The sequence below is a fragment of the Aptenodytes forsteri genome, unplaced genomic scaffold (assembly GCF_000699145.1).
Source record: "Aptenodytes forsteri isolate BGI_AS27 unplaced genomic scaffold, ASM69914v1 Scaffold258, whole genome shotgun sequence".
In the NCBI taxonomy this organism is placed as follows: Eukaryota; Metazoa; Chordata; class Aves; order Sphenisciformes; family Spheniscidae; genus Aptenodytes; species Aptenodytes forsteri.
The window spans coordinates 2,710,736-2,735,056 of NW_008795250.1; the positions used below are offsets into that span (position 1 = coordinate 2,710,736).

At 43.7% G+C, this 24,321-nt stretch overlaps 1 protein-coding gene across 2 annotated transcripts in view; it reads right to left on the minus strand.

Moving 5' to 3' along the window:
- Positions 1 to 711: 711 nt before the first annotated feature.
- Positions 712 to 24,321, minus strand: part of ARIH1 (ariadne RBR E3 ubiquitin protein ligase 1) — a 38,051-nt gene continuing 14,441 nt past the window's right edge. The window contains exons 4-13 of one of the 2 annotated variants that reach the window (XM_009278870.1): positions 24,114 to 24,169; positions 19,489 to 19,555; positions 18,372 to 18,478; positions 17,816 to 17,858; positions 16,614 to 16,685; positions 8,454 to 8,584; positions 8,298 to 8,355; positions 6,754 to 7,014; positions 5,344 to 5,456; positions 712 to 2,338 (exon numbers count right to left, since the gene is read on the minus strand). In XM_009278870.1, coding sequence (XP_009277145.1) covers positions 2,254 to 2,338; positions 5,344 to 5,456; positions 6,754 to 7,014; positions 8,298 to 8,355; positions 8,454 to 8,584; positions 16,614 to 16,685; positions 17,816 to 17,858; positions 18,372 to 18,478; positions 19,489 to 19,555; positions 24,114 to 24,169 — 993 coding nt within the window. In that variant the 3' untranslated portion in view covers positions 712 to 2,253. Of the gene's footprint in view, positions 2,339 to 5,343; positions 5,457 to 6,753; positions 7,027 to 8,297; positions 8,356 to 8,453; positions 8,585 to 16,613; positions 16,686 to 17,815; positions 17,859 to 18,371; positions 18,479 to 19,488; positions 19,556 to 24,113; positions 24,170 to 24,321 lie in introns of both variants that reach the window. The other variant, XM_009278873.2, reaches the window with a different exon arrangement.

Consider the following 24,321-nt stretch of genomic DNA (forward strand, 5'->3'; position numbering starts at 1 on the left):
GGGAGCGCTTGGAAGCCGGAGGAGAGGAACGTCAGCAGATTGCTCCCACGGAGCAGGGTTTTAATCACCATCTTAAGGTTCGCCAACAGCTGGCAGGATTGAAGACAACCACGGACCTGGTTTCCTTTGGGTTGGAGCCTGCCCACATCCTTTGTATATTCAGTTTGGGGAACATCGAGTAAAAACCCCAACGCCACGTAGAGTCCGTGCTTCCACTCGCCCAGCCCACCACGCTCCGGCAGAGCGCAAGGCTTTCAACAGCATTTTAATACACGGACGGGGAATTTTTGTGAGCCAAGGGGAAGCCCAAATAGCCACTGCCTGCAGGTGGAGACCGACAACAGGCAGCGCTGACCTCCATACCTCCGTCCCACCCCTCGCGAGCCTCGGCAGGAAAAGCACAGGGAAAGGGCCTGCCGTGCAGATACTCTCACGCGTGATTCCCGGGGGCAAATAAGCCATCGTGAGGGGGGCTGAAGCGGAAAGCAGGTACAGAGGGACAAAAACTACATCGCTGGAAGTGTTGGTATTCATCAGCGAGGGAGCTGAAGTGGCTCAGGTGCCAGCTGGAAACAGCATTTCGCATTACAGACCTGCCTGCGATCTGCCTTCTTTTAATTTGCCCCTTTGCAAATTTATTCCCCCTTGAAGCTGGCAGAGTGGCAGAAAGCTTTGAGGACACTAGCCTGGCGAAAAATACCACAGAAGGAATTCCTATACAGGAGTAAATTTAATAAAACCACCACCAATTGTTTACTTTAACATAGCTCGTTACAGAAATCATAAAAATGGACTCAGTAGCTAACTCATTAGTTCTTTCCCCTTTTAATTGAAAAATACCCCACTGATTTCAACTTCTACTGCACTAGATGGAGTGTTAAATATTTGCCAGGACAGGATGCCCAGTAACTGAGCCCAAAACAAACACAAAGACAATTCCATCATCTTTCCTTTTCAATGTTACGACTCGTTATAATGTAAGTGAAACTTAAACAGCAAGGAACGGTCCATTTGACAGATGAAAGGGGGAGGGAGAGGAGATCCACAGCCAAAAATCTTTCCGTAAGTCTTTTGAGAAGTGCTGCAAAATACCCCTCCTTTTCCTGCCTCAGAATAAAAAATAAAACTCTAAACGCACGCGCACACACACACACACACACACACACAGAGTTCAGAGCGCGTGTCCTGCCTGCGCAGACAGGAACAGCCGAGTTGGATTTGGGCAGCTAGCAATCTGGGGCAAAAAAAAAAAAGGGGGCAAAGCATCCTGAATTAGAGTGTACATTGGTCGCCAACGCAATGCACACGGGGTTACCGAGCATCAGGAGCTGCGCGCGAGGGGACGGGTCCGTCACCAGCAATGGATACACACACAAAACCGTGGAGGCCGTGGACGTAAAGGAACTGCAGGAAGAGGAGAAACCCAATTTCTCTGGTAAAAGCCTTCCAAAAAGAAAAATATATATTCACTACACCAGCACACGCTTCCCCCACCCCATCCCAGGGAAAACAAAACGAAACAAAAAAAAAAATCAAACTGAAAGAAAATGCACAGCAAATAGACATAATCTTGAAGATTTTTAAAGAATAAATATTTTTTTGTAATTAAACATTATGCAAACACGTGCCACGCTTGCTCTTTGTCCATGCATATGCGCTATATACAACTTTGAAAAATACTGTGTTGTCCTCTTTTTGTTTTAAAAGTCATATACAAAGTTTTTTTTTTTTCCTTGCTGTGTACCCCCCCCTCCTCCCCTCCCCAAGAATCATCTTTACAATGAGCCAATGGACATTCATCCGTGTACTTGGGTGGCAGAGAGGAGGAGGGGGGCGGGAGAGCCATCCCCCCTTACCAAAGTACATCAAAATGGCTGGTTTGGACATGAAAAGCAGTGTCAAGAAACTGGTTTAAATTTCATCTGTACTACACACAGGAAAAGAAAGATAGAAAAGAAAAAGGAGTCGGCTTGGAGAATGAAGCTACGTTACAAGTTAAAGTTGGAGGGTTTTTTTTTTTAGTGCGTCTGTCACACTCTTATTGGCCGCCTAGAATACTGTTGTACAATGGTTTATCTACCTTTTTTTTCTTTATTACAATATAATTTACTTAAATTTTCTGTTAACAAAACAGAATCCCGGTACTACAGACCAGCAGTGTAACAGGCATAGCGCCTTGTGTGTGTTTTATTTGAATCGCATGAGCACTCTAGATGGTAAAGGTTTCAGAGTTCATTTTATGCGGGGCCAGTCTCAGTCCTCAATGTACTCCCACAGGTCCTTCTCGTAGCCTTCATGCACGTGCTGCAACAAAACCCTTCGTCGACTCTCGCAGTATCTGCAGCAAAGGGGGACAAGCACAGAAAAGGCAGGTTAGGAACCGCAGCTCATCCCCAGCATCGAGTAATGCAAACCTACATTAAGCCTCACTTGCAAAAGAGGAGATCCCCTGAGAAGGGACTTTGTGTTTGTAGCCAGTTAACAGCGCTAATTAAGACTTCCGTTACTCCAGTCACTCAACTCCAGGTCCCTGGCTGAAAAAACAGCATGCAAATTTAGAGTTTCCCGTGCAAAAGTATCCCCAAAGCCCCTACAGCTGAGAAACCTCCATTAATAAACCTCCATTAATAACCGAAAAAGTAAGAAGCAGCGGCTGCTATTTGCAAAAGCCAGAGCACGGGGTTAGCGGTGACACCCAAAATGGGACAAAGCTCTCCTCAAACGTGGGCTGGTACCTACTCTGAGCCGTATCAGGACAACAAAAATCCAGGAGCTAGCTGGGCAAAGCCTCGGGAGCGCTGACCCAGTTGTATTCCCCTCCAAAATCCCAGTGGAGATGGGAGCGGTCAAGCTGGCTACAAAAAGGGTTACTGGGTCTGGTTGGAGTGCAAGTTTTACCTTGCGTTGTAACTCCTGGGTCTCAGAGGGGCACTACGCCCTGCAGGGTCTTCCCACCTACACTCATTTAAACAGATAAAGCTGCAAGTAAAACTGATCCCAGAGTTAGGTACAGTCCTACCAGGATCAATGATACTGAGGAAAAGTGATATCATAGGAACATATCAAAAGACGCCATGTTCATTTCGGGTGCGTTAGCCAACTAAAAAGATAAAAGCAGAGAAACATTTGAAGTATTCAGGTTCCAAGAGCAAATTATGAATAAGCAGCAGGCATTTCTGGATTAAACCCCTTCCAACGGCGATGCCAAAGTCTACATCATCTTTAGGCACGCAGGGGACAAGACAAGTCTTAGTAACAGCTCCCAAGGCCGCAGGCGCAGCTGTGCAGCTGGTTCATGGTTCAGCAGCGCCCTGCCTGGAGCGGTGTGCCGTAACGTGAAAAACTGGAACCCAGGAGCCGACTTGCCAAGTTACCGGTTCCTGCTGGGAATTGTGCGGTTCAGTTTCCAGGCACGCGCATCGGCCAGGAGAGCAACCGAGGGGCTCTCGCTGCTGGGAACCCGGCTTTCTCGGCAACGGCCAAACATCCCTCTGCTCGCTCAAGTGAGGTGCACAGGAGGAATCTCCCAGCAGAAAGCTATCCTTGATCGCAACGCTTGCTAACACACAGGCATAAGGAGTACATCACAGCAGCCCGAACTCAGAAACACCTCACCTTAACCCGCAGCCCTTGCGCTGCTACCACTCAGTATCTGATCAGACTGACAGATTTATCTGAATAGAACTGTTCTGGCTCTTCTCATTGCTATCAGCTGTTGCAACAGAAATCATCGTACACAAAGTCCCGTTGATTTCCTGAAGCATGTGATAGCAAACATGCACAGTTGCTGCTTTCCCAACTTCAGTTATTTTGCTGCTGGTGGTGGGGGTTTAATCCTGTTTTCTAGAAGTGTCTTTGCAAGCTAAGAGATTGAAACAGCTGAAAACAAATTAGCCACGAGGTCAGTTCCTGCAATTTCCCAGAGCTCTTTAAACCCACCTCGATAACATCCTTGGTCCCAGTCTTGCATCAGTACACCGTAACCAGTACACAAAGAGCACCACGCAGGACATGATTAAGACATGACTGAACTAGTTAATTAGGGACCTGTGCGGGCTTGACAGATGCATACTTTCTTCCCAGAAACATGAAGGCAGGTTTGAGATACTATGTTTTCAGGCAATTCAGGCTATTAGTAGGTTTTAATTTCTTCTGGGTAGCTGTGTTACCATCCCTAGAAGAGCATCCAGTTTCAGAGGACTTAAGTGAACAAGCAGCTTGATCTGGAGACACCAACTTAATGGTGGTCTTAAAGAGTAAGTTACAAAATGTCTCAAAAGAGGAGGTCTGGTAAGTCTTGTCCAGCCCCAGCCGTGCTGCCAAGACTACGACAGAATGGGCCACAGGCCCACCAAAGCTTAACGGCTACTTCCACTCCCCAGAGTCCCTTAGTCACTACAGCTCACCGGCAAAATCCAATGAAAGCCATAATCCTGTGACTCATCCACATTTACAGCTACAGCAGAACAGCCCCCCCAAAGCTTAACGGCTACTTCCACTCCCCAGTCCCCAGCGCCCCAAGCTAGGCATAACAAATTCAGTGACTTTGGCAAAATGCCTCAAAAATGCAAGCCATAATCCTGTGACTCATCCACATTTACAGCCTTGTATTTTTCCACTGTGCAGAAGCGATTCCCCTGGGACTGTAAAAAGCACTGGCATTTGTGTCACCTGGACCACGGTTCTTCTGCTCTCCTCCCCAGTTGGGCAGGTTGCTCTCCCTCTTCTTTAAGGACAGCTTTTCTACACCCACTTTTTGCACAAATAGACCCAACAGATAAATAAAAGAGCTGATTGCTCTCTTATGGCAACTCATCCCAGGCTAAAGCTGTCAGCCTGGAACAAAGTCACTCCTTGTTCTTTGGCCCTCACTATGCAGGTCCCATCTTAGTCCTGGCCATTCCCACATCCTCCTGTGCAGGACCAGCAGTGTATGAAAAGCCATTGCTTTTGGTCACAAGATTTTTCTATTACAGGATTGAATCTTCTAGCTACTGCTCAGCAGAGCAGATGCAAGGCAGAGTTGGGAGCCCTGCAGGCTGTCACCTCCCCCGAGGGCTGGTCCCAGCAGGGGCACAAAAACCACGCTGCCAGCATCTGCGTGAGGGCTTCACCGCTGACGATTTCAGGGGCTGGCGCAGGACACCGCTGCTGCTGTTCTGATGCCCAGGGACCGGCTGATGATCACAATGTATGGCAGAAGGCCAACAGCAAACAGCTTCCCAGGGATGTGACTCTGGAGAAAACTGTAGCTTGGCAAGTACACACGCCACTACCTGTCACACGGGATGGCAATACAGGTACTCGGGCAGCTTTGAGATAGAGGATTATTCAAAAACAAACCTGTACTTATCCTGTACTTTCTGCTTTATGTCTTGCAGCGAATCTTGGGATATATCTCGCTCAAGGTACCCAGAAAGCACCTCTGTAGCATTCTCTAAGTCTGCTTGGTTATTCTGCAAAGACAGGACAAAAAACAAAACAAAACAAAACAGAAAGGAGTATTGGGGGGGTGGGGAAGGAAAAGAGAAGATTTTTTTTCTTCAATCCAACTGAAATCAGTACTGAAATAAAGAGCGGGATTAGATACGCACTGTGTAACACTAGTAACCTGCTCTGAGCATCAGGATTGAAAAAGCTGAAATTTCTTCATTTGATCAGGAGAGAATCTGCATATCTACCAGCAAGTCTTGTCATCCTCGATCTGCAATATCCTGGCAAGCCTACAAAAATCCTCTCCTTACTAGTGGTACAGTGTGGTACAAGACAATTCATCTCCCATTCTGTCCCTTGTCTATTTTTTTTACCAGCATTGGCAAAGCCTCTACTGACTCCTGGTACACGCACAGCGGCATCAGAGCACTGCTTTCACTACTGCTCAGTAGTTCTGTGCGCCAGTATTGGGGGGGGTGGGGAAGGAAAAGAGAAGATTTTTTTTCTTCAATCCAACTGAAATCAGTACTGAAATAAAGAGCGGGATTAGATATGCACTGTGTAACACTAGTAACCTGCTCTGAGCATCAGGATTGAAAAAGCTGAAATTTCTTCATTTGATCAGGAGAGAATCTGCATATCTACCAGCAAGTCTTGTCATCCTCGATCTGCAATATCCTGGCAAGCCTACAAAAATCCTCTCCTTACTAGTGGTACAGTGTGGTACAAGACAATTCATCTCCCATTCTGTCCCTTGTCTATTTTTTTTACCAGCATTGGCAAAGCCTCTACTGACTCCTGGTACACGCACAGCGGCATCAGAGCACTGCTTTCACTACTGCTCAGTAGTTCTGTGCGCCCTTTGCTGAGCATGCAGCACAGAAGCATCCTGCTTAGGTTGTGCACAGAGACCAGAAAAGGACTGTTCTAAATCATAAATAGTCAATACAGTTTCACTTGTGAAGCAGACTGGACCTCCACGTTTAGACCTTCAAGTGCAATTTTAATGGTAGTGCCCCTGGAAAAAAGCCAACACCAGGAAAAGTCAAAATGCCAGATTTAAGCTTTAATGCCTTCTTCGCCAGTTCAAGACAGAACCTCGCTCCCTTTCTTGTTTCAGGGGGCAGCATCTTGTAACTCTACTTCCTCCTCCAGCAGACAATGCTACACGATGCCCAGCAGGGCCTCTAACTTTTGTACAACAGAATATTAAGACAGACTCACTTTGGTAAAACTGGGAACAAGAGCTTCTCCGAGCATTAAATCTCTATTTCGCTTAGCTTTGTAATCTGAATTCCTGACAACCATGTTTTCTCCTACCTCAAAGATAATGGACTGATTATTCTTTTTGAGGTAGAAGGCAAAGACGTAAGTGTACATGAGCGTGGCACGACACTGGCAGAGGACGTCGACTGCTTTCTTCAGGAACTGCACCTCGATCCATGACATGTTGTGCTGCTGCATCTCCTCCATTTTCTGCTTCACCTGAGCATAGAGCTTGTGCTCAAAGCGCAGGCTCTGCATGTGGTTCATATAGCGGTTGCAGTAGAACAGGTACCTCTGCAGGGCTGCTCTGGATCGCTGTGTTAATTCCCATTAGGGAAAAAGAAAACAAATAGTTAAAACAAAGTAATGGCTGCAAGAGAAGTACACCCTTCACAAGGCTCTTCCTGACCCTGGGAACGAGCTTCCTTTCCAAAGGTGTTTCCTCTCCTCTCACGTTGGCCAGACTGAGACGGCGCCGCTTTGTGCGGCACTGTTAACCCTGACATTGTGTGGAGATGAGAGGCCAGACCCATGGCAGCTCGCTGTCATGCAGGGGACTTCCTAGCACAGCTGTGGCATCCTCACTCCCAACCCTGAAAGTAATTAGAATCACATTGCTAAAGCCTGATCAGTTTTGAATTTCAGCCTCTCAATTCAAGTTACAGGACCTAAATGCTTCCAATGTCATGACAAACAGTGAGAAGCACTTTTTTTTTTTTTGCTAATAAGAAATTCTAATTAAACAATTACTCTGTGTTAAGAGGGCAACCTTAGGTTGCCTAGGCCACACTGATTAGAGAGCAGGGGAAAGACGCCATGTGCTAGGTAGTACAAGAGAACCAAGATGACTCAATACACAGCCATTACTCTTATTTTCTTCTCACTGACAGATCAGCTGTAAAAAAAAAAATGACAACATGGGCACGGTTAAACTTGTATGCTGTGGATGTACAAAGGTAGCATGCATCAGCCAAAGTCATCCCTATCTGCAGGAAATACTTCAGTTCTTGGCTATAACGGTACTTTGACAGAGAAGCAGGAAATGGATTTCTGTAAGCTGCAGCACACAGCATGCAATTCCTCCCCACTAAAAAGGGTTTTGGCTCTATCCGTATTCACAAAACAGTTTAATGTAGCTGCAACTCCACCCACAATTTCTTCTATGTCAAGCCTCTCCAAGTATAGTTATTGGAACGACAGCACTCGTATTTTATTTACATTCAAAAGGTCTGCTGTGTTTAAACACCTCAGGATTCACATTAAAAACTTCGCGGCAAAGAGCATTTTACAAAGGATGTGAGGATTGTTGTCTCAGAACCATGGCATTATGATGACTTCATGTGAAGAGCTGCTATAAAACAAGCAAGGCAGCATGACAGATAACAACTGAGTTAACATGTTCTTTAAAATTGGGTTGAAATGGCTTTGAACGTTTTTTTTCTCTGGTATGAAGCAAGAGTCCAAAGCCGTGGGGGAACTTAACTGTCTTTTGGATTTGTGCCCAAATCCAGGAAATTCTTCAGAGCTGACTTATAGGTTTACAGAAAGCACACCACAGGGCTGGTGATCTCCCTTATCACCAAAGGTTATGGACTCACCTCCTGTGCATCCCTTGCTGCCTTTGCATCATCCTCATTGTAGCGATTACAGTTGTACCTGTAACAGGGACACCGATTCCACTGATTTCAGTCCAAATGGATGCTGTTTGCATCATAGCTTCCTCACCTTCCAGCAAGGCATGCTCCTGAACTCACCAGGCAGATCCATGGGGCTCCCAGGGGCCCAGACACACCCAGCAGAACTCCGCTTTGCAGTTCTGGTTCCGACAGACCATGTGGTTGCAGCCCCCATCCTTCTCGATGGTGACATGGCATTTCGGGCATTCCTGTTCACAGGACAGAGAGCACCGTTAGCAGGGAAAGCACAGAACCCACAACAGTCTCGTGAAGTTAGAAGGTTTCCCATGGCAGTAACAGATAGCACGTCAAGTGAAATGCATGATTTACTTCTTCTCTTTGATCATCGAGATCCTCTTCCGAGTCAGGCCTTAAAAATATTTCCAAAATTGGAGCAGCTAGATAGCAAAAAACCCCAAGGAATAACGCATTTTATCTATGCTGCTATCATAGTGGTACACTGGATGGGTAATTTCATGACCTTCTCCAAAATCACAGCAATAGTGATGGTCTATAACAGCCCAGGGGAAGCATCCGGCTTTCCTCACCATCAAGTGTTTGATCCACTTCAGCACTCAAACTGAAAAAAGCCTAACGGTGAGCTGATACCATGCTGTTATCAATCTGAGACACCTGCAGTTGTACAATGCCATCCAAAAAAGTATCTGCAAACGTGCAGCAAGAATCTAGTGCGCTTCAAAGAAGCTTCTGTCAGCTAAAAAGACACCTCTCCTCCTGGGGCATTTCCACATTTCCCGTCAGGTCCCGTTTTTCCCCTTCATGTGACACCTCACTGAAGACTTTTCTACAAAAGCCCACATGGGGCTTCCCTTTCAGGTGTGAGGCCTTTGACAAATATGAGGATATCAAAGAGCAGCACTGCACAGGGAAATCTTTGGGGAATAGTTGTTTGGTGGTTTGTTTTTGGTTTTTTTTTTTTAAAACACCAATATCATCCTCATACATCAGCAGCATATGGCCACTTCCTAAAATGATATTCAACTCATGCAGAGCATAAAAGATTTCTGTAGTATCCCAATTGAGTACACAAAGTCCAGGTTGCAAGAATAAACTAAGCTGCCCCTACGAGCAAAGGAAGCCAGTCCAAAACTCTTCTGCCGCTTGTGCCTGTCCCCGTGGCACTTCTCTTATGCCGGGACACAAAGCAGCTGCACAAGAGCCGGGCCAAGGAACTCATCAGGTTAAAATCAAGCAGCAAGTACAGAGGGGAAAAAACAAACAAAGAAGTATTTTAGCTGGGTTGAGTTCCTCGGTCCAGCTCGCACAGCCACACTAGCATTTATGACGTTTTTGCAAAAGCCAGTTTTTATCTACAAGGCAATAACAAATATATCCAAACAAGTAATCCGCACTCGTGTAAAGCCACCTGCGGCTTCTGGGTCAGAAGCATATAAAATCCTCTCCCCAGTTAGGAGCACGTCTTTACTGTTTGCTAACCAGAGCAACCATTTCCTATTCTGGCATTCAGATAAACTCTCAACAAAGGAAGAAACCAACGCGTTCATTCAGTCTATAACTGCTACTTTCATATAGGACACAATCCAACACATTCTTGTACATCCACTCCAAGTGTCCCAACTATTACTACATTTTCATACACATTTGCCTATTTGTATTGTAAGAGACAGGAGAATTTGCGCACCAAGAAGTACTCAGAAGATAGCTCAGGAGGTGCAGAAGACCAGTGTGGTCTCCAGATGTCAGACGTGGCCCTTCCCACTGCAGGGAGGGAGGTTTGCAGTAAGGCAAACCAGGTTACAAGGGAAGAGAGACAAGGGGAAGACATGAGAGGCTGCAACTTCTTTTTGGCCAACGTAATTAAAGTGCATTCAGCTAGTTTTGCTTCCTGATGACTGCAAATTTGCAGACCTGAGCACTAATGAAAAATAAGGCTCATCACAGCAGCTTGACCTAAGTTTGAGGTTATCCTTGCTTCGAACTGGAGGGCTGAACAAGATGACATCCAGAGGTCCCTTCCAACCTAAATAATTTCATGATTCTGGTCTCCCCAGCAATAGCAGAACACTCCACTTGAGTACTGCCGTCATTTCTTCCTCTTCAAAGTCCTGCTTTGGTCCTACTGCCTGATCCTGAAGGGGAAGGGTTAAGGACTGGGCAGAAACAGGTGACATCCCACACAACCAGCAAGGTTTTCCTGAGCAAGGGTGTAGCCATTTCTTTGAAAGGAGCCGGTACACTATTACAGGATTTGTTTGGAGAGCACTGCCCTCCTGTTCAGCCAAGAAGGGCAGCGCTCCCATCCCATCAACAGGTCACAACCCTGGGGTTTGGTTCAGGGATTTTTTTTGGCTGGTTGTTTCTCTGACAGGTTCAAGCAGCAAGCAAGCACATAAGGGGATTTTTCCAGCCCTGCTTTCGTCCCCATCACCTGTGTTTGTCCTACAAACAGAGTAGCTGTACTACAGAGTAAACAAAGCAGAGCCTTGCAGGCCCTCTCAGAGGGGACACCATCAAGATGTCCTCTTGGGCTGTCCACTGGATGGATACTCAGCCAGGTAAGCTTGTTCCCAATTAGTCAGACAATGCAGCTCTGTGAATTTCAGAGTCAAAAATGGTCTTTCCTTAGATACCGCACCGGGTAGCGTGTTCAATTTTCCCTTTTCCAGGCAGCCCTCCTCCCTCTTCCAATCCTGCACCAACACCTCCGGTCCCAAATTTAGGTTTATCCCACCAATATCCTTCACAACTGTGAAGATGCCTGCTCAATTAGCTCATCAGCCAGGGTGCATTTTGATAACATGTACGAACAGTGGCAGTGCACCCCTGTCACATTGTGACACAGCTCCCCTGTCACTCCAGCGCTGACCCTGGGTCACACAGGGATGAATGGTTTTTCGAGAGAAGATGGTGCTCGCAGAGCTGTGGAGTTTCTTCCAAATACATCTCATCTGATGAGATGCCGACATCCATATGCCTTGGTGGAAGACACAGCTAATCCAAACAAACAGCTGCAGCGATCACTCCTGCTTAGGAAAATCCCATAACTGGAAGAACAGAGAAACAGTTCCCAGATGATCTGCCAAGCTGGAGAGGCGCAGTGGGGCACGTCCACACCACGAGGATGTGGGGCCATCCTCATCCGCAGCTACGCTCAGTTAGGAGCGCTGAAATTCTACTCTCCTGTCTTTGAGGATAAGGCCAACCTGTTCAGTGTCTCAATATTGCACAGTGCTTCGGGCTTCTAGCCCTGTGATGCGAACTAGAACAAAAAGACCCTAATTACAGCCCTTTTATTACAGGGAATGCCATCCTTTTCAAGCCTTTATACGCCTGTCAAGCAAAGCACAGGGAAGATAGATTACACAGTAAGCTATACAGATGCATGAAGCTGTGTGAAAGTTGAATATTATTAAAAATTAAGAAAAAGCCATGAGAAGAACATGCTAAAGAAATGCTGAACACCAGCGGAAAGAAAAAAGCAAATACTCAAGCCACCAACGCAATGAGTGGGAGAGATTTATAGATTAAGGAGGATAGGGAAGGAAGATCTTATTGAGAATTACAGCTACGCAACAACATAATAGCCAGCAAATCAAATTACTAAACCAGTAGATTATTCTGCACGTTATCTGTCATGCCGCGATGCAGAAGTGACCTCATTAACATTGTTCCACTCTAAACAATTTGGTGTTGTGCTTACACACTGCACTTTGAAACAAAAGCTCAGGGGCAAACCTGGCAAAGGAGAACAATCCCTATTTTGTCGTAAAAGGCTGCGTGTACATAAACCACCATAAACCTCAGCTGCTGTTCTGTGAACAGGAGACTAATTAGAAACATATTTCATATTTCAGGGCAGGTGAAACAGATTAGTCCTCTCCAGGACTCCCGGAGGCAACTGGTGTACATCAGCCTCCCAGCCACGTTCAGAGATGCCTTCACCTATAACCCTTCCTAAAAAAAAAAAAAAGAATACTGAAACACCACAGGGATTTCTTAATGCATTTCAACAAGATCCAAAACCACTGAACTTAATTATGGTTAGTGCAAAATAGTACACCATGACAACACCTAGAGTCATTAAGCAAAGCAGGGTATTTTAAACACTTGCTCATCTGAGAGGAAAAGATGGCACTTTGACATCTTAGGAAAGATGCTGTTCACAGTTTTGGCACGAAAACTGCGCTGGTGAGAAACGAAAGAGCAAAGTTCGATGCTGGTGCCCGGGGAGGATCTAGTGGGCTGCCAGAATTTCCACGCGTTAGAACAAATGTAGGACTTCCAGAAAGGACAGAGGGAGCGCATGTTCAGACATTAAAAAGTGACCTGAAAAGGAAGAGAACTGGGTTCGTGCCATTTTATCTCACTTAGAGGAGAAAAGCGGCCAATAGCTTTTTTGGAGGAAGAAAATCTGCCTGTTTTATACATCAGGCATTCAAGCCCTGTCTAGCCCAGAAGATAATGAGATGGTGACAAGCCAGGAGCCAAAAGCAGTAAGGCAGGGGCATTTTTAGTATCAGATGAACAACTTTCATTAACACCAATTTAACTTCAACAAAAAAAACAGTGCCTTGGGTGAAGACCAGCACCTTACCACCTTTGTTCTTCTTCCTTTAGCATTCTAAGATACAGAAAGATTAACATCACTGAAACTCAGATTTGAAACAGGTTTCCCTGCCTCCTTTTAGGCTCCTTTCAGGCAGTCTTGATACACCTTAAGAGCCCAAAATAAATGCACAAATCCAAGTTTTTTATATTTCTTACTCCTTTGAAGGTCCACTTAACAGAGGTACCTGATCTATGTGGTTTCTTTATTCCCAAAGTCACACAAAGCAAACAATACCTGAAATCTGCCTCCTAATTTAATTCAAGGAACTATTTAAGAACCAAGTTTGTAACTGAAAAAAGAGAGATGTGCAAAACCTTGGACTATTCAACCCTTGTCTGCAAGAAGACTGAGAATTAAAGGCTTGTTAAAGAACTTGTATTGGCTTATCTCAAGTTTAAGTTAATTTAGTTAAGCTGAACTCATATGTGAAAGTAAAAGGCCATCAACTCCAGCACACTCTCCGCTGCAAGGGCTGTATCCTTTGTATAAGTAGAAAGAATTTAGTGCAGGTCTCCTAAGTGCAAATAAATGAATAAAAAATTAAAAAAAAAAAAACTTACATAGGAAACCACAGAACTCACTACTCAAATTGTCTCATTTTTCATTCAGACCATTCTACATAATTCATCAGAAAATGCATCACATCACTCCAGTTTGTGAACAGAAACCAATTCAGCTGGGTTTCACTTTTCTATTCACTCACACAACAATTGCCTAATTTTCCTTTCCTATTTGTCTCCCAGGGCAAGCTGGAACAAATGTATCTTACATTCTCCTGTTGCAAAGAATTACCCAGATTTCAAGCCCACATTCCAGGAGGACTGGTATTTTTCTCTTATACCTTCACCTTGGTAAGACAGGAAGTTTTCTTCCCTGAATGGAGACCACATGGGACAGGGCTGCAGCTCAGCATCACACTTGGAGGACTAGAGAAAGCACTTTTCAAAAGCTAGAAACAGCAATGGAGACCATAGTAGCAGTTAAATTACTTGGGGAATTTTTCCCACTGAAAACAGGGATCTTTGCATCGGATGGTACCTGATCCAATTCCCTTCTAGGTTCTTCAAAATGAAGAAATTCAACACAGAATTTGGGCTCGGACTTGCAGTCACTGAAGCAAATGGCTGTGAAGGCATAAGACATCCCTCCTCAAACATGACTGCCCCATTTTCCTGCTAGAAATAGTACAGAGAGATTAAGGACAGATGTACGTGCACTCTGACTGTGCAATTCCTATCCCAGTGTATCGCTACAGCCTCACGCTACGGCAGGAAAGGATTTTACTTGGTTCCTCTCTGAACAGCAGCAGGACTGTGTCGCTGTCAGATAGGCACTTGGGTTTCTCCATGCCTTTGGCCAAGGGCCAGCAGGCAGTTCAGGCAAGAGGAGGTGGTGGCTGGCAGTCCTGCGGCTCTGGGCCGATCCGGTTCTCTGGAGTCTGCAAAGCTCCGATTGCACATGTTCCAGCAGCCAGCACTGCTCACGCTTCGTCATTATAGCAGTGTGAAATTACCACCTTCCACATCTCCACTGCCCACAAGAAGCCAGAGATCATTACGAGGGGTGGGTTACGTTTCCTGCCAACTTTCCCCTCAATTGAATCTAGCGTCAGTTCAGAGAGAGAAGAATTGTGATATTGTCCTTCAGTTAATTCAGTTGATATGGATACCATAACACTCCAGGACAGCTGGCTTGCTCAAATGTCTGGTGTAATTACCCTGATGTTATTTTTCTTCCTGTTGCTGCTGTACAACCTGGGCTCCAAAGTATTTTCTTGCTGTAGGAGCATCTCGTATGGTATTAGAGGAAGTAGCTTAGACAGGGATGTTCAAGGACAACAGCTCTTCTGCTGCTGACACCAGACTACAGGAACTAACAGATAAGCTGGGCTGATGCCAGCATGGCTTTGCCATACTCATTTCTCCTCCTCACCATCCTCTGGATGGGTGTTTCCCACAAAAAAAAACCACCATCAACTTACTCTGGCCACTCAATACTGTTTCTGATGGTCTGAGCTATGCTTTAAATACCAGCCCAACCACTAGCATGGCTCCTACCTGACAAAGCCTAGATTCTGGTAGAGAGAAAAAAAAAAATCTTTACAATAATATTTCTGTCTACGCTTAAGTCTGTGGGCAAGCAAGCTGCAGAAACCTTCATCATCTTGTCTGAAAGAGAGACAAGTAGCTTCCTATTTCCAGTAGCCAGCATTAGTGGCACATTATTCATGTTTGGTCTACATTAACACATAGTGTCTATCATTTCAACCTTTTTAATGAGCACAGAATCCAGTAATAGGAAGCTTAACATTTGATCATAACAAACCCCAGCAAGGTGAGCTCAGATCCTGGTCTTTAGCAGCACGTGCCAAGGTTGGGGCAGGCAGAAGACCAGACCTGCAGCCGTGACCGGTATCACACCCTTGAGGGGCGGCAGCAGCAGCATCTGATCTGGCTCACAAGGGCTTTGTCACAGGCAAAATCGGACTGCAACACAGGTAAAGTAGGGCTGTAGCCATTTTGATGTCCCAAATATTTGATACCCAAGGCTAAAAGCTGCTTTACACATGCTTACACTCAGCCCTTCCCAGGTATTTGGCTACACTTCTTCAAGCTTAATACAGACAACACCTGAAGACCAAGCAAACTTTGAGCAATTTGGTTCAGTTCTTGAGCCACAATACATCTTTGAACACACCCACCTCAGAAAAAGCCAAGTTTACTTTATTGAGCAACTTTCAGCCTCCAAGCGTGGACCACACAAGTCTCAGCCCACGAAATGGAAAGAAGCAGCCGGGACTGCACAATTTCAGCCTGACTTTAACTGTGCATTTCAGCATGATGGGTGTTTCTGCTTTCACCATAATGCAACATTCCAGTTCAATGAAAAACACACAGCCAGCCCCAGAAAGAAGCAGTGGCTGCTGCAAACAATACCATTAACCAGTTACACAACAGAGCTAAGAAAACAAAGCAGCCATTTCCTCACACCCTCCCCACCTTCCTCCACCCTCCTGGCTTGGCAGTCGTGAGACCCAGGTCTGCTCCTAATGCCCCGATGGCATCTGCTGCTTTTGTTTTCTTGCCACTATGCCAACCTTTGTTTTAATTCGTCCCAAACTGAACAAATGCTGAAGTTTCAGGCAAAGTTGGGCTAGCTGGAACGAAGACATTTACATAATAAAATCTTAACAGCTGTTCTGCCAGTCTCTATCTGGAATCCTGCCCAGCGGAAATGAACAACTCCTCAAGAGGCCAACCCAGGGGATTTAAAGGCAGATGTAAATTATCACAGCCAAATCAAGCCACAGGTGGCATTAACATGTTTCACACACTCGGAGTGAGGCACAGATTTGCTTAGGGAAGCCATCAATGCCAGGAGCCCCAAGTCTTAAAAACTTGAGCTTCCTTTGGGTCTCCAGTTAACTCTCTCACAAGAGCAAACTCCACTTAACCCAAAGAACCTCACCTGATTCAAGGCAGTAACACCTATTTGCTCTTCAAACAAGAGTACTTCAGTGTCCTGTGGATTTTAAGGCTTGCTCTTAACTAGTGACATGCAACAGAAAGAATAATCCTAGTACAGGAAAATTAGGCTGTCATTCTTTTCATCTGGTAAGTCTGTATATAATATGAGAAAAACCTCACCTTTGTGTTTGCTGCAATCCAATTAGAAGTTTCACTGTCATCATCACACTTCTTAATCCATTTCTTTAACCACTGTTAGAAAAACGAAGAAGAGAGTTACATTTAAATAGAGGAACTGTAAATGTTCCTAAGACAGCTGCTTACATTAAGGTAATGGTAAGGAATGCATAACCACACAGGAATATGGGAGGGTGGTGGTGCTGGAAAGCAGTGCAATCAGCAACTAATTTAGTTGCAGATATTTCCTGCAGCACTGTCCTGATCCAGCGAGCACAATCACTCAGCACTGAAGTGTTTACTTCAGCAGTGAGTTTGCAGTTCTCAAGTTCAATCAACACAAACTTCACATGGGACTCTCAAATAATAAAGACATTGTAACAGTGATCTGCCAAAACTGCAGTCAGACCCTCTGTGATGCCTAGCTTTACATCAAGCCAAGTTTTTCCTTAGGCTTGCAATGCTCACCTTATGCTTTTTTAAAAAAACAAACCTTACTGAGAACATGGCTTTATCAAATGAATGCAAGTAACAAAAGCAAAAGTCAGCTTGCACCTGTTAGGTAATAAACTGACCACATCTAGCCTGGAAAGACCAGCTAAACCTTTGGTGAGGTTTCCCTCCCCTCTCCCCAAGGAAGTTTTTTTTGCATTTGTCACTGGGAACACAGACTGCTCTGTCCCCCAAGGCATGAAACATGGCTGTCCGTGAGCTCTGCACAGGCCACAGGATCCCAGGCTTGATTACAACTTTCGACAGCTCCAGGAACAGTTCTAGAGTTCACTGCACAGCAGCGGGTCCCAGGACCAAATTAACTCCTTCAGTATGACAAATCACAAGCCTGCCAAAGCACCGAAAACCTACAGAAACACCTAGTACAGGAATGCTTGTTGTCAAGTGAAGCACTGACTCCTGGAGCGCCTTCATTCCTCTTCAGAGGGTCACAGCTGTAACAGCCACCTCCTCCAGACATTTCCCCATCTGGTTGAGGCACTGTTCCGTCACACGGTCCAACTCTGAGGCATCCTAAAGGCATCCAGTATGATTTCACTGATTCTTCTCACACTATGATCTAAACAGGTGAACTACTATGCTTCTTGATGTGAACAGCCGCAAAGCTTGTGCTTCATTTCTATGTCTTGCACATAAATTGACTTTAAACTTTTTAAAGTCATGCATTTAGAAAAGAACTTTGACGTGCTCACCTTGCATTTAACAGGATCATGCCAGTTTTCACCGCAGTTAAAGCTATAAGTGAAAGAAAGGGGAAAATAAGCGAATAGGGCAGATGCTTATACTTTTATTTAACTAGGTTAACACTGTGGAAGTTTTCTTCTGGGTTCTTCTGCTGAAAGACCAAAGCCAGTCCTAAGGAAACATTATACATGTCAAAAAAACCCCCAACCCTCAAATCCCTCAACAGCTATTTCGGAGCAATATATACCTCAATACACTTTGATTCTCTACACTGTCTGCAGTCAAGAACCTCACCTAATCTGAAACCATTCAGCTGAAGGCCATCTCCCAGTGAAAGCTAGATCTGTCTCAGTGTCAAAGGAGGCCCGAGAGACAGAGAGCAACAACTACGTAGTGATGTGCTTTGGAACCAGCTGTATCTAATTCTGGGCATTTGAAGCCCACCCCATACTTCTCCCACTATCTAAACCACTTCCCAATAAAAACTTACAGAATACATACTAATATACTTTGAAGGTAGTAAATAAAAAGCAGTATCAACATCTTTTACTTGATTGTTCTTACCAAAACTGACGTCCACATTTGCAGCGAACGGGTTTAGCATCAGGATATTGGACTTTAACAACGTGGTGGCAATCTGGGGCAGGACACCATTTTAACAGTCGATTACACTACGAAATACAACAAAAAAATCATAGAAAAAGGATGCTGCACAAGGACCCTACCTGCCCTTCATCCCTTTTTCATCCTTTCAACCATGACCTTCAGTCACAGTCCTTCCTGTCTTACCAGTCCTCTGCAATAAGAGTGCTGGCTCCTCAATCTAAGCATTTACTTTCTTTCTACTGAAAGAAAGCAGGAATATGACAGTCAACTCTTCACTGTCAAATGTCCTCTTACGAACAGTGAGGAGCGTAAACACTTCTGCTGACCTCCCAGCTCACCCAGAGAAAATATTTGAAGAATATGAAGCTATGAAGCTTTCCACTGAAAAAAGCATCTGTCAAGTTGTTTGCAACTACCCATCTCTGTTCCACCGCTGCAACAGCCTTTCTGAAACACTGCTCACACCATGCACACTAGCTTTTTTTACAAGCCCCACTTTCTAACACCCCTCGAACACCATCTCATCGCCTGTTCCTGCTGCAGATATGGGTCTGCGCTGCTAGACTTTTGTCAGTCTTTCAGCCTGCAACACACGTTTATCTCCCGTGTTGCATTAAAAAAACACTGCGTACATTACTTCAAACAAGGAGTGCAAGTTTGATCCCAGTAACAACTTACATACTGGGCTCTACAGTGAATCTGAATGCATACAACTGGGAAATTGGGACAGTGGAAAAATCTTCCAAAGCCCCTTTCTCTAGGTTTGTTTTGATTCTGAAGTTGCAAAGCTATTAATATTTTGCTAAAAGCAATATTGCAGCTTTACTTCCAATGGCATCTGTTTGCTATAACTCTAGGTCTTTTGTCCTGCAGACTTTTTTTAATATTTTCCTACAACTATACCTGTAACTAAACGGGCTATAAAATAACCCCTGCAAAGCCTCTAACTTGCAGTTACACTTGATTAGAGACTATGCAAAAAAGCCTGCTCTACCGTTATAAACAAGCCTCACTTCCCTGGTTCAAAACAAAAAACAACCTAGAAGCCATTAAAAATTTCAAATAAAACACTCACCTCTACAAAACTATTGGTTATTAAATGCTGGTACTTTAATTTAACCTTAGAATCTGTGATCAGACGCCTGTGGAAAGGGAAGAAACAGGAAAATTATTGTAGTAGAAAACTCATTTTTTCCATACATAGCCAGTAAGTTCAGACAGACAAATTATTTGATGTTTCCTTCTATGCTTGTACTTTTTTTGCACTTACCTATTCTCTATTTATTTACTATATTACATTACTATGAAATCCACAACTATTGTATTGACCTTTTAATATTAGCTTCAGAATCATACAGAAAGCTCATGCGATTCAAGAGAACTGAACCTCTTGGTGTGGGGATTTTTTTTTAAAAACCACTTTCCTGAACAGCCCAAGAAACAGAGCAAACAATTTCATTAGTTCATTTACATGAAACATGCACTTTTGTGGCAAATCCCTTTAAAAAGCTCCAGAACAACTGTTGTGTGGTTACTAACTTTGGTAGAGCTAACGTTATCTGCGTTTCTACGGAATGCTACAGCTTCAGTTTAAAAGTTTTTATGGTAAATAAATTAAAACCATATTAACAAAGTTGATTTAAATTCAACATCATAGAGGGTGTACACAACATTGACTTTAAATTCGGTCAGTCAGCTCGGAAGTGGGAGAAGAAAAACAGATAGTAATCCTTTAAAAGCATGGTGACCACTTCTCTCCCGGACACACCGACCCAGCTGGCATTTACAGACTGTCCAGTCTAGATGCATTCAAAATAATTTAATTATGTATTGCTGAACACTTTTATATACGTCTTTCAGTTATGACTGAAGTGTCTTCTGCATATATAAAAACTCACAATATAAAGTTGGACTAATACGCACTTTGTAATATTTCTATTTTAAGTCAAACTGTGCAATACAGCTTTATACAGGCCATACCACATATAAATATTGAAATTAATAATTATCCATTTCAGGGTGCAGCCAAAATCAAGCATACTCCTGCATGTTATCATGCCAACATTCATTAAAGAACAGCGCATGTGACAATGCGATGCTGCATAAATCCTAGCCCTTGGCAGTCTGGGGAGCTCCTCACCAAACGACATGCTGGTTATTACATAAACATAGCACAAGCACATGGCAGCCAAATTCTCAGTGCTAAAATAAAACAAATCAGCTGACACCCAGCTGGCATTTGCAGACTGTCCAGTCTAGATGCATTCAAAATAATTTAATTATGTATTGCTGAACACTTTTATATACGTCTTTCAGTTATGACTGAAGTGTCTTCTGCATATATAAAAACTCACAATATAAAGTTGGACTAATACGCACTTTGTAATATTTCTATTTTAAGTCAAACTGTGCAATACAGCTTTATACAGGCCATACCACATATAAATATTGAAATTAATAATTATCCATTTCAGGGTGCAGCCAAAATCAAGCATACTCCTGCATGTTATCATGCCAACATTCATTAAAGAACAGCGCATGTGACAATGCGATGCTGCATAAATCCTAGCCCTTGGCAGTCTGGGGAGCTCCTCACCAAACGACATGCTGGTTATTACATAAACATAGCACATGGCAGCCAAATTCTCAGTGCTAAAATAAAACAAATCAGCTGACAAAGCATCTCATCAGGCCCATGTCCATGGCAAGCCTGCCATTTTGGAGTGAAACTTATTGAAGAATGAAAAAACTATTTGAACTCATAATATGAATTATAAATCTCACTTTCTTACTCCATACCCAAGGATTCTAGGCATAATAAATGTCACTTTAAAAATTTATTGTATTATATGTATGTATCAGGAACTGGAATTTAAATGAAGAATAATGCCATAGCTAATCAGAGCGCACGGAGTACGCAATCTGCTGTTTTTCGCTTACCAAACTGCCTATGATCACTCCACATTAGCAACCTCACCTGCTCTAGGTTCAACAGCACTTCCACAGCACCACTCATGTCAAGACCTTCAAGAACTTTGCTCTGAATATTATTGCCTCTTGACAAACAGTAAATGAAACTAGGCAAATTAAGGGATGAAAACCATTCCCAGTGCCCATGAACCATCCTTTGGGGTACATTCCTGTGTGAGCCAAGCTATAAAAGAAGCAACCGCACCAAAGAAGCCAGGTTGGAAAAGCAATCTGCTTGTAAAAACAACTTAACTCTTGATCTCTTCTGGCAGCTCAGTTCAGAACTACACAATCTCAAAAATTCACACAAAGATGGCAGCAATCCTTTATCAGACCATAAGTTTTACACTTTTGTTCCATTTTGATAATGCAAACTCCTCAAAGACACCAATCAGTGGAATTAGCAAAATGCACATCATGTGAGATGTCAAACACCCTCCCAAAGGAATTACTTCAAGACCTTACTACATTCTGATCCGATGCAGAAGCGTTGCTATTTGCAATTATGCAAAGAAAGATTAAAAATGAGGCAGCGCTCCATACGACTTCCATACAGGAACCCAAAATCCATCCATTCCCACCGAGTGGGTTGATTCTCAGAAGTTACTACCAGACTGCTGCCGCCTACGAGCGGAGGCCGTTAGACACACCAGTAATAAAAGGCAGCCTGCCTTGCTTATTAATGAAATCAACATCTTTGCATGTAGGTTAAAGCAATTACCAGCAGCATTAGCAAGGGTGAACAAGGGATATAAACAGATTACCTTCAGCCAGTTTGAAGGTCTTGAAAGAGCTGAAAGGGACCCTCTCTTCAACCTTCCTACTTAAGCTCAACAGTAACAAGGAAAACAGACAATAAGCTAGCTAAATACTCGCAAATCCAGGAAAGTCATCTGAATTGCTAAGTTTGGACTCGTATGGAGATAATTCAACTTGGAGATATACTGCCTTGCTGAGGGCAAGTACTGACAAGAGAGCAAATTAGTAACTTGGCCTATCTACTTCAATTTTCTGATGGAGAAAGAAACTGATGTCTCTATACATTGCACATTAATCTTAGGTTCCTATAGCTTGGAAACCTAGAACTGGAGACTTTGTAAAAAGGAAAAGACCTAAAAAGAGAATAATTAAGGACATGGGAGGGGGTGCAGATTCCAGCTGGCATTACTTACATTTTTATTCATGCCATATCATAAGATTGCCACAGTTGCCCATCTTTGCTTTTAAAGGAAAACATTAGGCTTTTGTGAAAAAATGCACCTCCTTCCCCCAAACATTCCAGGCGTCCCCCATAAGATCAAGGAAAGGTGGCTTTTTACCTCACAAAACATTTATAGTTTTACTTAGACAGAGAGAACTTGTTTGCTTTACCACCTAGATGTCATTTTACTGTCATAGGCCCCAGACATCTCTGCCACTTCTAGATGGGGGAATCCCACAGCACATGGTGTGAGTTGAAGACTGCACAGATTCACCCCAGTGTCATGGTTTTCTGTGCTATAAAAGCAATGAAGTGAAACATAAGGATAGTCAGACCTATTACTAATATCAAGCAATAGCAACAGAAGCCATAACAACAAAAGCCAGCGCTGCTCTCCTTCCATCCTTTCCTTGCTACTGCAACCATCACAGCCCCCACTGATTCCAGCTACTCTGCCTTACACGCACTATTTGAACAGCTTATTCGAAGTGTTGCAATCAAGAAAACACTCAAGAAATTTCCTGCTGAGAGTGTACGACATCACAAGTTGAGTTCAGACTCCAGTAAACAAGAAATCTCAATCAAGTCACTCAAGATATTATGCCAACTTCAGTTCGGTTCCCACCCACTGAACTCTACAAGCCACCCCTCAACAGGGCATGAAAACATTTCAGCTACTTCCACTTCTATCCAGCCTACACTTCATGACTAACACAGAGCCACTAATGCAGAGGAATATGGGAAATCACTAGTCTGAAAGCAACTGATATAAAAACCAGCAAATTAATATCAATGAGTGAGTCAGATTTCAGGAAGGAAGGAATAAGGTAACAGAATAAGCTTCTATTTAGATGCTTTTCAGCATGAAGAATTAAAATGAACTTAATCAAGGTTCAGAATTCTGAAGGATATTACTCATGCAATAACATCACCCAATATAAAAGAGAAGGAAGCTCATGGAATTCACTGCTCCACCATGTATGAGCAGTCGTCCTACAGCTGGACGACTGAATAAGCCAAGCGACACAGGCTGACATACCAGCTTAATCAAATCTTATGTTTGTTTGAGGGTCAACTGCTTTCTATCAGAGGGCATAAAACACACCCTCCATCAGACCATACACAGGACTTCTTTCCTCTGACTCACATATTAACTATAGCTATACGACTTGGTGAACCAGTGGGTTGACCTAGGTAGGAAGTCCTAAATTCCTACGTAAATCAAAGGAAACAAAATGCAGAAAGCAGTTAAACAGGGTTTGGAAAGGCTGCCTGGTGTTTACTCTGCTGTCACGCTGACCAAATTGGTCAAGGAGTCTTTCCTCCAAGTACTGTGGCATGGATTTTTCAGACCTAAACAGGAAGTTAAGAGACATACCGGTATCAAAATAGACAGTTCAAGACCGACCTCTCTGCTGCCTTAAAGCCTCTATGCAGTTTTTTTTATAAGCCAGTACATTTGAATAGCACATGAGTAACAAAATGGAAAAAGAGAGGAAAGCCAGGAGGTAGCAACTCATCATACTTACATAACTGTATTGTCATCGACTAAGATATCACAGCCATGAGCAGGGCATGAAATGGTCTGAAAAAAACAAAAATGTCATAAAAGGAACGGTGTTTATCCTATTTTTGCATCACAAAGAATTGCAAGACAACAGACTTCACTACAATCCATAGCAAAAATAGTATATTGGCTCTATCATCACATCCCATATGTACCACTGTGCACAGCAC